The following is a 14,562-nucleotide window of genomic DNA, read 5'->3' as shown; positions in this document are numbered from 1 at the left end:
GATCAAGCAAACCCTCTTTACCACGTCAAAAGCAAAAGGGGAACCAGAAGGTTCTGCAACCCTCTGAATCAACAGGGGAGCCAGAGCAGAACCTCCAGGCACAGAGATTCCAAGAGGAAGGCTCTGCTCTGAAAAACGTGGAGCTTATACAATCCCCTCAGATCAGGCACTGAGGCGATGGTTCAGAGAGCAAGACGAATCTGACCTACTCTAGGAAATGGCTGGCGTTGATGTACTAGGTACATTCAACGCCGACCTCTTGATGCCAAGTGTCCTCGGATCAGAGGACTCCAAAACTGGGTTCAGATTGGAGAAAGAGTAGTTGGTATGAATGAAGACTGCATACCCCCCACTCCGGAGGGAGAGGGGACAGGCAAGACTCCCATTTGTATCTGGGTGCAGAGAAATCTCTGCATCATCCTGTATACCTGCACTTCAGACAGGCTGAGGGTGGATCTTGACGAGGAGGCCACAAACACTGGCCTAGAAGGGCAGTGAGGTGAAGCCTGAGCTGGCAAACGGGTCTGAAGCTCCTCCGTTTCTGGGGAAAAATGAGGAGTTAAGAGCCGGGGAGACTCAGAGCTGAGAAGACCTTGGCCGGAGGACCAGTGGAGGAAGAGTGATTAGGGGAACGCTTCATCGGCCTGTCCTTGGACTTACCTGGCTTGTCCCCATCCCCAGACCTCTTGGCGGGATGTTGAGTTCCAGAAGCCTGGGCGAAGACGGAAGTGGAAGCAGAGTTGAGGAGGCCTGGGCCTCAGTGGTAGGAGGGGAGAGAAGGCCTTTAATCAATCAACTTGTTCCTCCTGTCCATCAATGTGTGGGGACTGAATCCTAAGCAGATGGAGCAGGAAGATTTCAAATGAGCAGTTCCTAAGCATTTGATGCACAGAGTGTGGCCATCTGCTGGGGAGAGCTTATGGCCACACTCCATGCACTTACGGAACCCAAATCTGAGACATGGCAGGTAATAAGAACTGAGAGGCCCAAGCAAACACACACTATAGGAAGTCATTTAATCTTTAATGTCTCTTTCAAATTGATATAAGTTTTCAATTTTTTATGAAATAACTTTATTATATAGTACTTTATTATTATACATTTTTTATATGTATTTTTTATAAACTGACAACTCTTTTTTTATTATTTTTATTCGTTTTTTGTTATATGTTTATTATTATTTATAACAATAGATCAGAGTTTATAACTGACTTGACTAGTTAATTATTAAGTTGATCAAGTTACAGTTTTAGAGTTTACCTGTAGTACTTTTATACGTTTATTTATTTTATCCAGCTCTCACAGTGCATCATTCCCTAGTGACAACAATCTGTGCCTTTAAAATTTGTGTCTTTAAAAAGTTTAATTAACTATTTAACTGTTTAATTGATTAATTATGGCGCCTTTTTGTATATAAAATATGTTGAAGTTATTCTCTTTTTGTATTCTGAAGAAGGCTATCTACTGTGTGCCGAAAAGTGCTTCAATTAAAGTTCGTTTTCAGGTTGGACGTGGATTTCGTTTTTGAGTTTTTGGCTGTTCTTGTGGATTTTGTGTTTTCTTAGTTTTATGGCATCCGATCCATCCTTACCTGATTTTTCGAACATGTCAGGTTCTCAATTAAATGAAACCAACGTGTTGGCTAAATCTTCAACTACAACTACTATACCGGATTCAGATATGACAAATTTCGGACTTCTCTTGGGTAAAATTGATGCACTGTGTAAGCGATTGGACCAGGTAGACTCCAATCAACGTTTATTTAAAGAATTTATGGCTGTTAAATCTTCTTTTATAAATGCGAATGGCACTAACTGTGTTTATGACTTTCCTAACGAACAATCTGGCTCCAGCTCTAAAAGTAATACTGCAACTATTGTTGACTACGTTAGCACGCCACCTCCAGGGCAAAGGTCACCAGTAAACACTGCGCAAGTGAGTAAACAAAAGGACACAGCTTCGCAAAAATGCTCAAATGCTGTTTCCCAACCTTGCGCAGTACAAACTAATAATTTAACTGTCAACTCTTATGGTGAACATAACTTACCTGGGTTAAACAGAAACTCGCCTAAACTTGCAGCTATTATTAAAGACTGCTTTGTTTTCGGAAGTAATTTAACAGAGCAAACCCGTTCTGGTACAGCAAATGGAGACCATATTCAAGACATTGCAGATATTTCTGACATTGTAAGTAATCTAAAGTCTTTTGATAATTCATTGTTGAAACTCAAAAAGACACAACTGGAAATTGCCTATTTTAAAGAATGTCTTAATGTTAACATAATACCAAAAGGTTTACGTAGAATGCAATATCCCACTGGACTGGTGAATCAGTCTCCTTTTCACAAAGAGCTTATGCAATTGTTTGAGCAACAAGGTGTAGAATTACTTAATCTTATGATTAAGCATTATTCCATTTTTGTGACCGAATTAACTGATACTGTTCTGGACTTGGACAAGCAGGTTACTAGTCACTCAGTTTTTCAGATACAAGTTTGATTATTCCAGATCTATATCAAGTATTGATAAACACTTACTTAAATTACAAGCTAATAAGTCCAAGAAACTGGAGAGAGACATCAAGGCATACAAGGAAGGTACTGCGTATCCTGTTCCTTCCCCTGCCCAGGCTTGGCAACGACCATCTACTGTTAATGCTGTTAATATTGCTTGTAATGCTTGTAACGCTTGTGTGTCAAATGAATGCATGAATTGTAAAAGTGCATTTTGCAATGACCAAACTGTTGACAATGATGAGTTTGATAATAATCTTCTGAATGATGGAACAGAATTTCCTACTCTTAGAAGTGAAAGACTTCAGAATAACTCTAAAAATAGATATAATTCCAACCAAAGGCATAATTGCAATTTTGTGGCTGCCCCTAATAGTATTCCTAACCCAGGATTCAATGGGGCAAGACCAAAACAGCAAAGAACAACACATAATTTTAACACAAGGTCTAAAAATTTTCAATAGAGGAGGCAACTGGAATTAGTGAATTTCTCAGTCAGCCAGTGCCCCCCTCCATTGACACACATGAAATAAATATGAATAGTGTCTCTTTTGAAGACTCCTTTGGTTTGTTAGACGACTTAGAGATTTCTTCAGACCCAGTAAAACCTATTATACTGCTTAATAAAACTAAAGATTTTAAAGTATAAAATTTTTCTTCTTGTCCGTTGTCCCAAGACCTTGTAGACCTATTATCAAAAGGGCAAACATATGTTTCCTACACTAATTTTAACATCACGTCGGTTGTTATGGACCTTAAGAAATACACTAGAAAATTAAATTTTCAATATTTATTTGGAAACACTAATAATACAGGCTCCTTACATGAGTTTAACATACCTAGTACTTATAATCCACCACTCCACCCCATTATACAAACGTTTGAAAACGTTTGTGAATTAGATTTTAGATCTTTGGCTAATAAGAGAAGGAGAATTCCTATTAATCTTGAAGAATTGGACAATCAAATTCGTCCATTCACAAAAAATCAGATTATGCAAGCCAGATAAGGGGGTGGTATGGTTGTTTTCGATATTGATGACTATAATCATAGGATGGGCCTTTTGCTTAACAGTGACTCTTACGCAATATGTTCTAGGTCAGAGATAAACACAGCTTATAGCTTGGTGAAAACATGTATAAACGATTTATCGAGGGACACATTGATAGCGAATTATTGAATTATTTATCCACTTCATTTCCTATTTATCCAAGTTTTTTCGGGATCCCAAAGATCCATAAAGATTTATATGAGCCCCCTATGAGACCTTTGGTGGATGGTAGAGGATTACCATTGTATGTTTGTGCTAAAGTGATAGATGTCACACTACAAAAAAATAGTTGTTCAAGAAAAGCAAGTCTGCAAAGATTCCTGGTCTTTTTTAAGCCAAATTAACAAACTTAAGTTTGATAGTGGCTTTAACTTTTTAACAGTTGACGTAAAGGATCTATACACTTGCATTCCACACAATATTGCTATAGAATGGGTCACACTCATGATGTATAAATATAAGCTCCTGAAAAAAGAAATTTTTGTAGTGTCTGAACTATTAGATCTGGTTCTATCCTACAATTTTTTCATGTTTGACTCGTTGTTCTATATTCAGAAAATAGGTATTGCTATGGGCTCACCGTGTGGAGCTAGTGTAGCAAACTTAGTGATGGCCTTTTGGGAATCCGACTTAGTTTTTAAGTCAGACTTGTACCAGGAATCAGTTGTGTTCTACACTAGATTCCTTGACAAGATTTTTATGTTGATCAAAGGTAATGAACAAACAGCTGTTTCCCTAGTCGACTTTTTCAACAAGTCTACTGAATTTCTGAAGTTTACTCACACTTTCGATAGCTGTACTATTCCGTACTTGTACATAATGTTATCCAAGAATTTAGAATTAGACAGTTATACTTCGAGGGTTTACCGTAAAATAACATATTCTAATACATTTCTCCACTACTCAAGCTGTCACCCTTTTCATCAAAAGAAGGCTGTTATTAAAGGGCAACTAGTCAGAGCGGCCGGGATTGTTACTCTCAATGACGAGTTTAATGAAGAATGTTTATTCTTAAAAACAGCTTTCGTAAAAAGAGAGTACCCGGTTGAGCTCATTGACGAAATGATAGCCGAGGTTAAATCAAAGAGAGAAAATAAGAAGTTATGTACCTACCATAACGTTCCATGTTAGTTGTCTTCTCTCGCCTTCTTTCTTGCTTGATGGGTTCGGAGCCGATCCCTCGGCTCCGACTCGGCACTTGCTAAGCTCGAGAGTCACTTTTACCAGCTCGAGGCAGCCCCATATCCCATGATGCAAGGCGGTAAGTACCCAGATCTCGTTTGATGACAAAGGGCAATAGCACCAAGCATAAAATACTTCCCAAAGGAAGAAAAAACTTACAGATGGAAAAAGGACCAGGTCTGAATGGTCTTCAGCATAATAATTTCTTATAACAAGGTCTGTCCAGGCCAGGGGGAAGGAGGGAGGGTCGCAAGAAAGAAGGCGAGAGAAGACAACTAACATGGAACGTTATGGTAGGTACATAACTTCTTAATGTTAAGTTGTCAATCTCGCCTTCATTCTTGCTTGATGGGACCGCGTCCCTAGCACCTCTATCCTGGGTGGCTCAATGGAACAGACTCTTGAGGACTGTAGAGCCAAAACTGGCTCTGTCCCTGGAGGCCAAGTCCAATTTGTAATGGGAAACAAAAGTGTGAGGAGTGGCCCAAGTGGCGCTGCACAAATAGTGTCTAAAGGAAGTCTAGCTTGAAAGGCTGTAGAAGTAGCTAAGCTCCTAGTTGAATGTGCTTTAGGTTTTGAGCACAGCTGTTTTCCCCTGAGCAGATAAATTTCAGAGATGACCGAAGAAAGCCATCTGGACAAGGTCACTTTGGAAACAGGAAGGCCTTTTTTATTATCCGCATAGGAAACAAAAAGTTGATCAGATTTTCTAAATTTTTTTGTTCTGTCCAAATAATATCTAAGTTGACGGTGGACATCAAGATAATGTAGTTTTTGTTCAGCTCTATCTGAATAGTTTGGGAAAAATACAGGGAGATCAATGGATTGATTCAAATTGGTCTTTGAAGCGACCTTAGGCAAAAAGGTCGGATTAGTTCTCAAAGATACTCTGTCTTTGTGAAAAACCAAATAGGGGGGTCGAACCGATAGAGCATGAAGTTCAGACACCCTCCTGGCCGATGTAATAGCCACTAGGAATAAAGTTTTCCAAGAAAGAAATTTCAGGGAACAAGAAACAGCTGGCTCGAAGGGGGGAAGAATCAAGGATGTCAGCACTAAATTTAGATCCCACTGAGGAGGAGGATTCCTGACTGGAGGCTTTAGTAGGAAAATTCCTTTCAAGAAGGCCCTGCAGAGCCTATGGGACATAATATTATGATCTGCTACTCCGACATGAAAGTTGGAGATAGCAGCCAATTGTGGAAGAAGAGGAGCCTGCATGAAAAATCTCTGCTAAGAAGTCCAAGACTGCCTGAACAGGGGCAGTGAAAGGATCAATATTCTTGGCCTTAGCCCAATAAGAGAAACGTTTCCATTTGCTTGTATAAATCCTCCTGGTAGAGGATTTTAACGAAGCTACTATGATGTCTCTAACTGGGTTAGAGATCAAAGGAAGCCTGGCTAAGGAAGGAAGTGGAGCAACCATGCTGTGAGGTTGAGAGAAGGGATAGACCGGTGCAGCTGACCCGATTGGTGAATCAGAAGATCTGGCACTGGGTCCAGATGCCATGGCTGCACCAAAAGGTGATGATGGAGGAACGGGAACCAAACTTGTCGAGGCCAGTAAGGGGCAATGAGAATCAATTTGGCTCTCAAAACTGTAGCTTTCTGGATAACTTGAGGAATCAGAGGAAATGGAGGGAAGGCATAAAGAAGTCCCTGGGGCCAATCCTGGGTCAGAGCGTCTCTGGGGGGATGGCCTGGTAGAGGAAAGAGACAGAAGAAGTCTGGACATTTGCTGTTTTGGGGAGTAGCAAAAAGATCGCAACATGGACGACCCCATTCCAGAAATATCTCTTCCGCTATAGATTGCTTGAGAGACCACTCGTGAGGCATGAGAATAGCTCTGCTCAATCTGTCCGCTACAATGTTGGTTTTCCCAGGGATATGCGTTGCTACCAGAAACCGATGAGAGGAGATCGCCCATTGCCATAGTCTGAGCGCTTCTCGACACAAGGGGTAGGATTTGGTTCCGCCCTGTTTGTTGATATACCAAACTACAGACATGTTGTCTGTGTGGACTGCAATTGTCCCTACGGGAAGAAAGTCGTTGAGGGCTTGCAACGTTAAAAGCACTGCTCTCATCTCCAGGACATTTATGTGCAGATGGTACTCGAACGGCTGCCACGTCCCATGAACCATCCTGCCCTGATAATGACCCCCCCACCCGATCAGGGAGGCATCCGTGGTGACAGTGGCTATCGGGGATGGGGGTACAAAGTACCTGCCTTGGTGAACCTGAGGAGATGTGATCCACCAAGCAAGATGATCTTTGCAAGTTTGTGTCACCAGAATCTGGTGACGATAGGAAGTTGTTGGTACGACCACTGTGTGAACAGCATCCACTGAAGAAGGCATGTAGAATCGAGCCAGGGAAGAAGAGTAATGGCCGCAGCCATGAGGCCTAATACCTTTAGAACCATTCTGGCCTGTACTTTCTTGTTGGCCAGAATGATCCTGACATGACTCTGAATGTCTGAAACTCTTTGATCTGTAAGGGTAGCTGACATCCGAACAGTGTTTAAGTTTGCGCCTATGAAGGTAATAGACTGGCAGGGCGATAAGGATGACTTTTCAAGTTGATCGAGATGCCCAAATGAGAACAAAGATTTATTGTGTAATCCCTGGCTTGTATAAGCTGATGCCTGGTGGTGGCTGACAGGAGCCAGTCGTCGAGATACGGAAACACCTGGAATCCTTGACGCCTCAGGTGAGCCGTGACCACTGCCATGCATTTGGTGAACACTCTGGGGGCTGTAGTGAGACCAAAGGGCAGGGCTCTGAACTGGAAATGACTGGACCCCAGCCGAAAGCGGAGAAATCTCCTGGAGCGTCTGTGAATTTTGATGTGATAGCACGCATCCTGAAGATCTATTGAGCACATCCAGTTGTCCTTCTGCAAGAAGGGCAGAATTGACTGAAGAGTGACCATTCGAATCTTGTCTTCCTCACAGACTTGTTGAGTCTGCTGAGATCCAATATTGGTCTCCAGTCTCCGTCTTTTGGGGACCAAAAGAACCTTGAGTAGATTCCGGCTCTGAATGGTCTGTTGTAACTGGCTGAATGGCTCTTTTGCAGTAGTTTTGAGACTTCTAACTCTGCAATTTCCCTTAGACCGGTGGTACATCTGGAAGGGAATTTGAGGGAAAGGACTTTCCTCGAAAGGAATTATGTAACCCTTGGATATGATCGACTGTACCCATCTGTCTTGAGTGAGGGAATGCCAGGCTTCTGGGTACAGTGATAATCTTCCCGACTGCCTCCAAGGAGGGACAGTCGGGCAACATCTCAGGGATGCTGAAAGGGCTTGTCAGAGAGAGGCTCTCTGTTTCCCTGGTTTTTGGACCCCTCTGCCTCTAGAGCGGCCTGTTGTTGTTACCCCTCTGCCTCTAGGGGTAAACTGACTACGTGAATCGGCGTGACTCCTTGGGATTTATGAACCACATTTTGCCACCTTTCTGTCCTTTGGGGTAAGGTCTAGAAGGGGTGGAAAACGGACTCCTACAGCAGAAAGAGTCTTGCCGTCCTGCTCGCACCTGGTCAAAGTTTCCTTCACCTGAGGGCCAAACAAAGCTGACCCATCAAAGGGAGAATTTGTGAAGGACGCCTTAAAGGGATCTGCAAAGTCACATAGCCGCATCCAGGCTTGGCGACTAAGAGCCACACCTGTACCTGCGGCTCTACTCGCTCCATCAGCAGCATATGATATTAGCCGCATGGAGGAGTTTGCAATGGAATTAAGGGTTCCTAGCTGCGAAGCAATTGTTTCTTGAGCCCCTGCAGCTGTAGGATCCTGTACTACTTCACCCAGCTCCTTAAGGATATCCCTTTGGAGTCTGGTGAAGTGACATAGGTAATTCAGCGAACGCATAGCAAAGGTCGCTGAGGAAAACATCCGCTTACATACCTATCCATGGTCCTAGAGTCCTTATTAGGAGGATGGACCAGGTACGGAAGGATCTGCAAGTTCCTTTTGGTGGCAGCAGCCACCACCATGGCATCAGCGGGGACACCCTTAGTGAGGAATTGCTTGTCACCTGGGGCAGTGATAAATTTTGAAGGCCTCCTAGGGACTGGCTCTACAGAGTCAGAAGCTGCCCACGCCTTTCGGGCAATAACCTGCATAAGGGGTCGAAGGCGGAGACACCCAGGAGGTGGAGGGCCGAGATCCAAACGCCTCTAGGTATACGGACTCATCCTCAGAGGGATTGTTGGTGGGCCAGTTTCCCCTCTGTTTAAGGAGTTCTAGGATGTCTGAGAAGGAGACATCCTCAGAGGGGATCTAGGGATCCCTCTGACTCATCAAAGTCAGTATCTGAAGTGATAGACTCGGGAGTCTACATGTTTCCTCTTACAAGTCCTCTTCCTAGGAGGATCTCCCGAAACATCAGGAGAATCCTCGGAAGAGGGGAAATTCCCAATGGGGAAACCTGAGGCGGAGGATCTCTGGGTCCTGTAGCAAGAGAAGTGGCAGAGATGTCAACAGGCACTATAGAGGGAGGAGCTAAGGGAACAGACTGCTGACTGATACCAGTGGCCAGCACACTCTTCATCACCTCGAATGCTCCCTCCCAGGCAGGTCCGAGAGAACCCATTCAAGAACTAGGAACTCCAGGGACCACCGAAGGGAAGTCTCCGAGGCAGATGTCGGAGCCGAGCTCACCAAGGCCGAGGCTCCAAGGGGAAGAGCGGGTTCGGACAAGGGTCCGATGCCACTCACCCCCTCGGAGGAGACCATGGAAGCCCGACCACCGAATCCCTCTAAGGAAGGTCTCAAGAGGAGATAAGAGTAGAGGCTGAAGGAACAGAAGGGGTATCTGTCCTCCAGCCGTAGCAGTAACCATTCCGAAGACTCCAACTCCAAGCTCAGGGGTAGAGTTGAAGGAGGAACTGTAACGGGTGTGGACCAATAGTCGCCTGTTGAGACGGACTATGTAACATTTGGGCCAGTGCCTGTGACTTAAGTAATCTACTGACCACTCTAAGTCATGGTCAGAAAGCCTGGATGACCTTGAAGATCGGCTCTGATGGCTCCGTTCGAAGGAGAGGTGAAGCCGAGCCGAAAGTATCGGCTCCAAGGAAGGAGACCTCGACCTCTTCCTGGAAGGAGCCATCGGAACCGATGAAACTATAGACCATGTCGGAGCCGACAACTTATCGGAGCCGACAGGTAGCTCGATGCATCGGCTCCAGCCGGAGCCGATACAGCCACAAAGTAACGGTGTCGGAGCCGATCGAGCCGACACCGATGCCTGTGCCACATGGTGGTCGGAACCGATCGGAGCCGACACGAAGTGGTCGATGCAGAATCGGCACCGATAGCCATCGGTGCCGAAGGCTTAGTTAAGCCAGAATCGGCTCCAGCCGAGCCGATCTCGACTCAGAACGAGTCGGAGCCGAGGCCGCAGGCTTTGACACAGAAGCCTGGGCCTTGGAAGATTTGGCAGTTTTGGATGGAGCCGACTTAGCCGGAGAGCCTCCGGCTTAAGAAGGCCCCTAAGTATCAGTTTGTTTCTTCTTTCCTGCAGGACTCTCTGGCTGAAGGAATGACATATAGCACAGGAGTCCTGCAGGTGAAGAGGCCCCAGGCAATACAGGCAAGAAGTGTGACCGTCTGTCAGAGACATCTTCTGACAGCACGAGTCACACTTCTTAAAGCCTGAGACCCTCTCTTTTGTCATGGTGTAACACAACACACACACAAACCAGTCAAAGAATTAAATTAAATTAAAATACCAAAGGTATAAGTAGAAAAACACACACACACACCCTAACAGGGGGGGGATGGGATGGGTAAAGTTTGACTAAAAAAATAAGAAGAGACAGGTAATTTTCTGTCAGAAAATCTATAAAATTAACTTAAAACTAAATTTTAAAGGGTTTTTAGTAAAAAGGGGCTAAAATATCTAAGTATTAAATCACTTACCAGGAGCTGGTAAAAGGAGGACCTCATAAGCGAAGCGGCAAACGAGATCTGGGTACTTACCGCCTTGCATCATGGGATATGGGGCTGCCTCGAGCTGGTAAAAGTGACTCTCGAGCTTAGCAAGTGCCGAGTCGGAGCCGAGGGATCGGCTCCGAACCCATCAAGCAAGAATGAAGGCGAGATTGACAACTTAACATTAATCACTTTAGTCCTTTATTGGCTATACAAACTTTAAGCCCTAACAGCTTTATCAATAACCTGCGTAGTGAAGATTTAAATGGAGTTCAATCTAGCAATAATTTTGATTTTATAAATGGAGTTCAGTCTGGCAAAAATTTTGACTCTATTTGTAGCACTGATTTAATTTCTAAGGAAGCACTTAACACCCATAATAGTGATAGAAACAGAGTTATTTCGTTTGCCACCACTTATGTCAAATTAAGTCCAGCATGTATTAACATATTAAATAAAAATTGGAATTTGTTTAAAAACAATTTATCATTAATGAATAAAATAGGACACAAACCTACTGTGACCTTTAGGCGTGGCTTAAATTTAAAAGATTCTTTAAGATTCAAACCTGACTTGTTGAAGAAGTTGACTGGGATGTCTAAATGTGAATCTTGTAACATGTGCAAACGTACTTGTCAGCAATTCTTTTACGTTGGGAAATGTAACTTATAAATTACGAGACAAATATAACTAACTCAAAAGGGGTCATCTATTTGGCTAAATGCTCCTTTTGTTCTGCCTTCTATGTGGGTAAAACTGAGCGTAGACTCAGGGATAGAATTTATGAACACATCTATGCCATCCATTACCCACAAGAAGGCGGACAACGCATTGGCCAAGAATGTTACATGTTTCCCCGACCACATGTTTAAATTTCTGATTGTTGACAGATTAGACAACAACCCTAGAGGTGGTCCCTACTCCCTGAAACTCTTGGAGTTAGAATTGAAGTGGCAAATAAAATTAAATGCCAGCAGTTTTCCAGGCCTGAATGAAGCTTTATCAATAGGCGTTCTGTTAAAACTGAGAAGCCTGGTGAGATAACTAATATTAATAATACATTGAATACACTAAATTGTTTTTTTAGATTAATAACATAATGGCAATATAATAAATATAACAAATAGAAGTTTATAATTAGGGAGTCATTTAATCTTTAATGTGTCTTTCAAATTGATATAAGTTGTTTCAATTTTTTATGAAATAACTTTATTATATAGTACTTTATTATTATACATTTTTTGATATGTATTTTTTATAAACTGACAACTCTTTTTTCTTTTTTTATTATTTTTATTCGTTTTTTGTTATATGTTTATTATTATTTATAACAATAGATTAGAGTTTATAACTGACTTGACTAGTTTAATTATTAAGTTGATCAAGTTACAGTTTTAGAGTTTACCTGTAGTACTTTTATACGTTTATTTATTTTATCCAGCTCTCACAGTGCATCATTCCCTAGTGACAACAATCTGTGCCTTTAAAATTTGTGTCTTTAAAAAGTTTAATTAACTATTTAACTGTTTAATTGATTAATTATGGCGCCTTTTTGTATATAAAATATGCTGAAGTTATTCTCTTTTTGTATTCTGAAGAAGGCCATCTACTGTGTGCCGAAAAGCGCTTCAATTAAAGTTCGTTTTCAGGTTGGATGTGGATTTCGTTTTTGAGTTTTAAACACACACTATAGAAAGGTAGACAGAAGGTTTTTTTTTTTTTTTTTTTTTTTTTTTTTTTTTTTTTTAAACCAATGCTAATGTGCGAGGAAGAGGGGGGGTAGAAACGATAGCAAAAAGGAACTTTAAGGGAAAGGTATAAAAATGCACAGAAATACAATCACTTACCCTAACTGAAGCTCAGAGCAACGGATCACGATGCTTACTTGAAGCTAGGCAAACGACATCTGGAGGAGGAAGGAGCAAGGGGCATTATGAGTAGGGGAGGAGCTTGGAGCTCGGATTAGATGCTGGATATGCGGCCGAGTCGGATTCGTGCTGGATCAGAGTACCCACAGGTTGAACAGCAAATGAAGACAACAACTTCAGATTAGACTCTTTCCATGGTTATTCATAGCAAAAGAAGACAGCTTTAGAAATCCATCTAGAAATTGTTTTAGAGACAGGAAGGCCTGGGGCTCTAGGCTGAAAGGAAATAACTGGTCTGGTTTTCTAATACTCTTGGTTTTGTCAAGGTAAAACCTAAACTGTCTGTGCATGTCCAAAGTGTGCAGAACTCTTTCTGCAGAGTTTTGGGGTGAAGGGAAAAAGGTGGGAAGGTGGATAGCTTGGCTGAGTGATAAATCATTTACCACTTTAGGCATAAAAGTGGAGGGACTGGTGTGGAGAGATACCTTGTCCTTCTGGAACATGAAGAAAGGTGGGGAGGTCATAAGAGCTTGGAGTTCAGAAACCCTTATGGCAGAAGTGATTGTCAGCAGCGAGATTGTTTTCCAGGAGCAGTATTTTACAGATGCAGAGCCTGCTGGCTCAAAAGGGGCCAGGGTCAATTTTTCCAAGACAAAGTTAAGATCCCAGGGGGGTGGAGCTGGTTTCCTGGGAGGCGTCATGTGAAGAATGCCTTTTAAAAATTGTTTGGCCTCAAATCTGAAAGCCAAAGGAGGCGAGTGGCAGGCAGGGAGAGACAGCTGACATGTACATAGATTCACTGAAGAATATGTTAGACCAGCATCCAGCAATTCACACAGGTATCATAAAACCATGGGCACTTCCACTGTCAGTGGGTCCTAGCTTATGAGAGAAATTAAACTGAAAATCATTTCCATTTGGATAAGAAAGATTTCTAGTATTGGGTTTCCTGGCCTCCTGCAGTACCCCAAGCATGCCCTCTTAAAAAAATGTGTCCAAAAGGAATCAAGGCCCTATCACCCACAGTGTCATCTGCAAGGTAGACAGGAAGGGGTGGATGAGGATTCACTTAAGTTGTGTGAGTAGGTCCACTCTATGCAGTAACTTGTGGGGATTGCCCTTGGCTAAATACAGGAATAAGGGGAACCAATGCAGTCTTGGCCAAAAAGGGGTCACCATCAAGATTTTTGATCTGTTCTGCTGTACATTTTAGTAGGACTTTTGGAATGAGAGGCAGGGGAGGGGATGTATATAAAAAGTACAGTTTTGTACCTACCATAAATGTAGATGTCCGAACAGGATAGCATCTGCAGTCCTTACAAATGGGTTGTCCTGTCGTCAGGCAGCCCTTCGGTCGGCCGGATTCCAAAGTCTGGGTCTGGCCTCGGCTGGTGTCGCACTTCACCCGACGTCATCTCTGCTGGTCTTCGGGTATAAAGGCATCAGCCGACGCCATTTTCCTCAGTGTTTCTTGTCCCAGATGCCAGTTGCCCTCTTGGTTAGCTAAATTTTTGGGTAAATGCCAATGTTTCCAAAAAAGTAGAAGGCAAACACAAAAAATAAGCATGTATGTACATATATACAAACAAATACACCATAAGAGATCCCCCCCAGCTAGCTATTAGGTGGGCAAATACCCTAGGAGTACCACAGAGGGGAAGGAGGGTGGGTAATCCTGACTGCAGATGCTATCCTGTTCAGACATCTACATTTATGGTAGGTACAAAACTGTACTATGTCCTTCAAGGATGCATCTGCAGTCCTTACAAATGGGTAGAATACCATAGCCAAACTAGGGGAGGAGGAAGGAGAATTATGGTGTAGTTAGGATCCCTTGCAAAACAGCAGTGGCAAACCCTGCTCGGGATCTAGAGTATAGAGGTAAGTTATAATGCTTGGCAAATGTATGCACGGAGGTCCAAGTAGCAGCCTCAATAATGTCCTTGGTAGCCACTCCTCGTAAGAAAGCTGTGGTAGTGGCTGTAGCCCTTGTAGAATGAGGCCTTATGT

General features: G+C 42.9%; 1 protein-coding gene across 1 annotated transcript in view; it reads right to left on the bottom strand.

Annotated features, from left to right (window-relative positions):
- Positions 1–14,562, bottom strand: part of KIF2A (kinesin family member 2A) — a 2,798,933-nt gene that overhangs the window by 1,556,429 nt on the left and 1,227,942 nt on the right. The window contains exon 9 of the mRNA XM_044063819.1: positions 1,512–1,541. Within this exon, the coding sequence (XP_043919754.1) occupies positions 1,512–1,541 (30 nt within the window). The remainder of the gene's footprint in view (positions 1–1,511; positions 1,542–14,562) is intronic.

This window comes from Protopterus annectens, chromosome 2.part2 (assembly GCF_019279795.1).
Source record: "Protopterus annectens isolate FY-2018-M chromosome 2.part2, PAN1.0, whole genome shotgun sequence".
Lineage (NCBI taxonomy): Eukaryota > Metazoa > Chordata > Ceratodontiformes > Protopteridae > Protopterus > Protopterus annectens.
The sequence above is the reverse complement of the archived record's forward strand: the minus strand, read 5'-3'. Positions and strand labels throughout refer to the sequence as shown.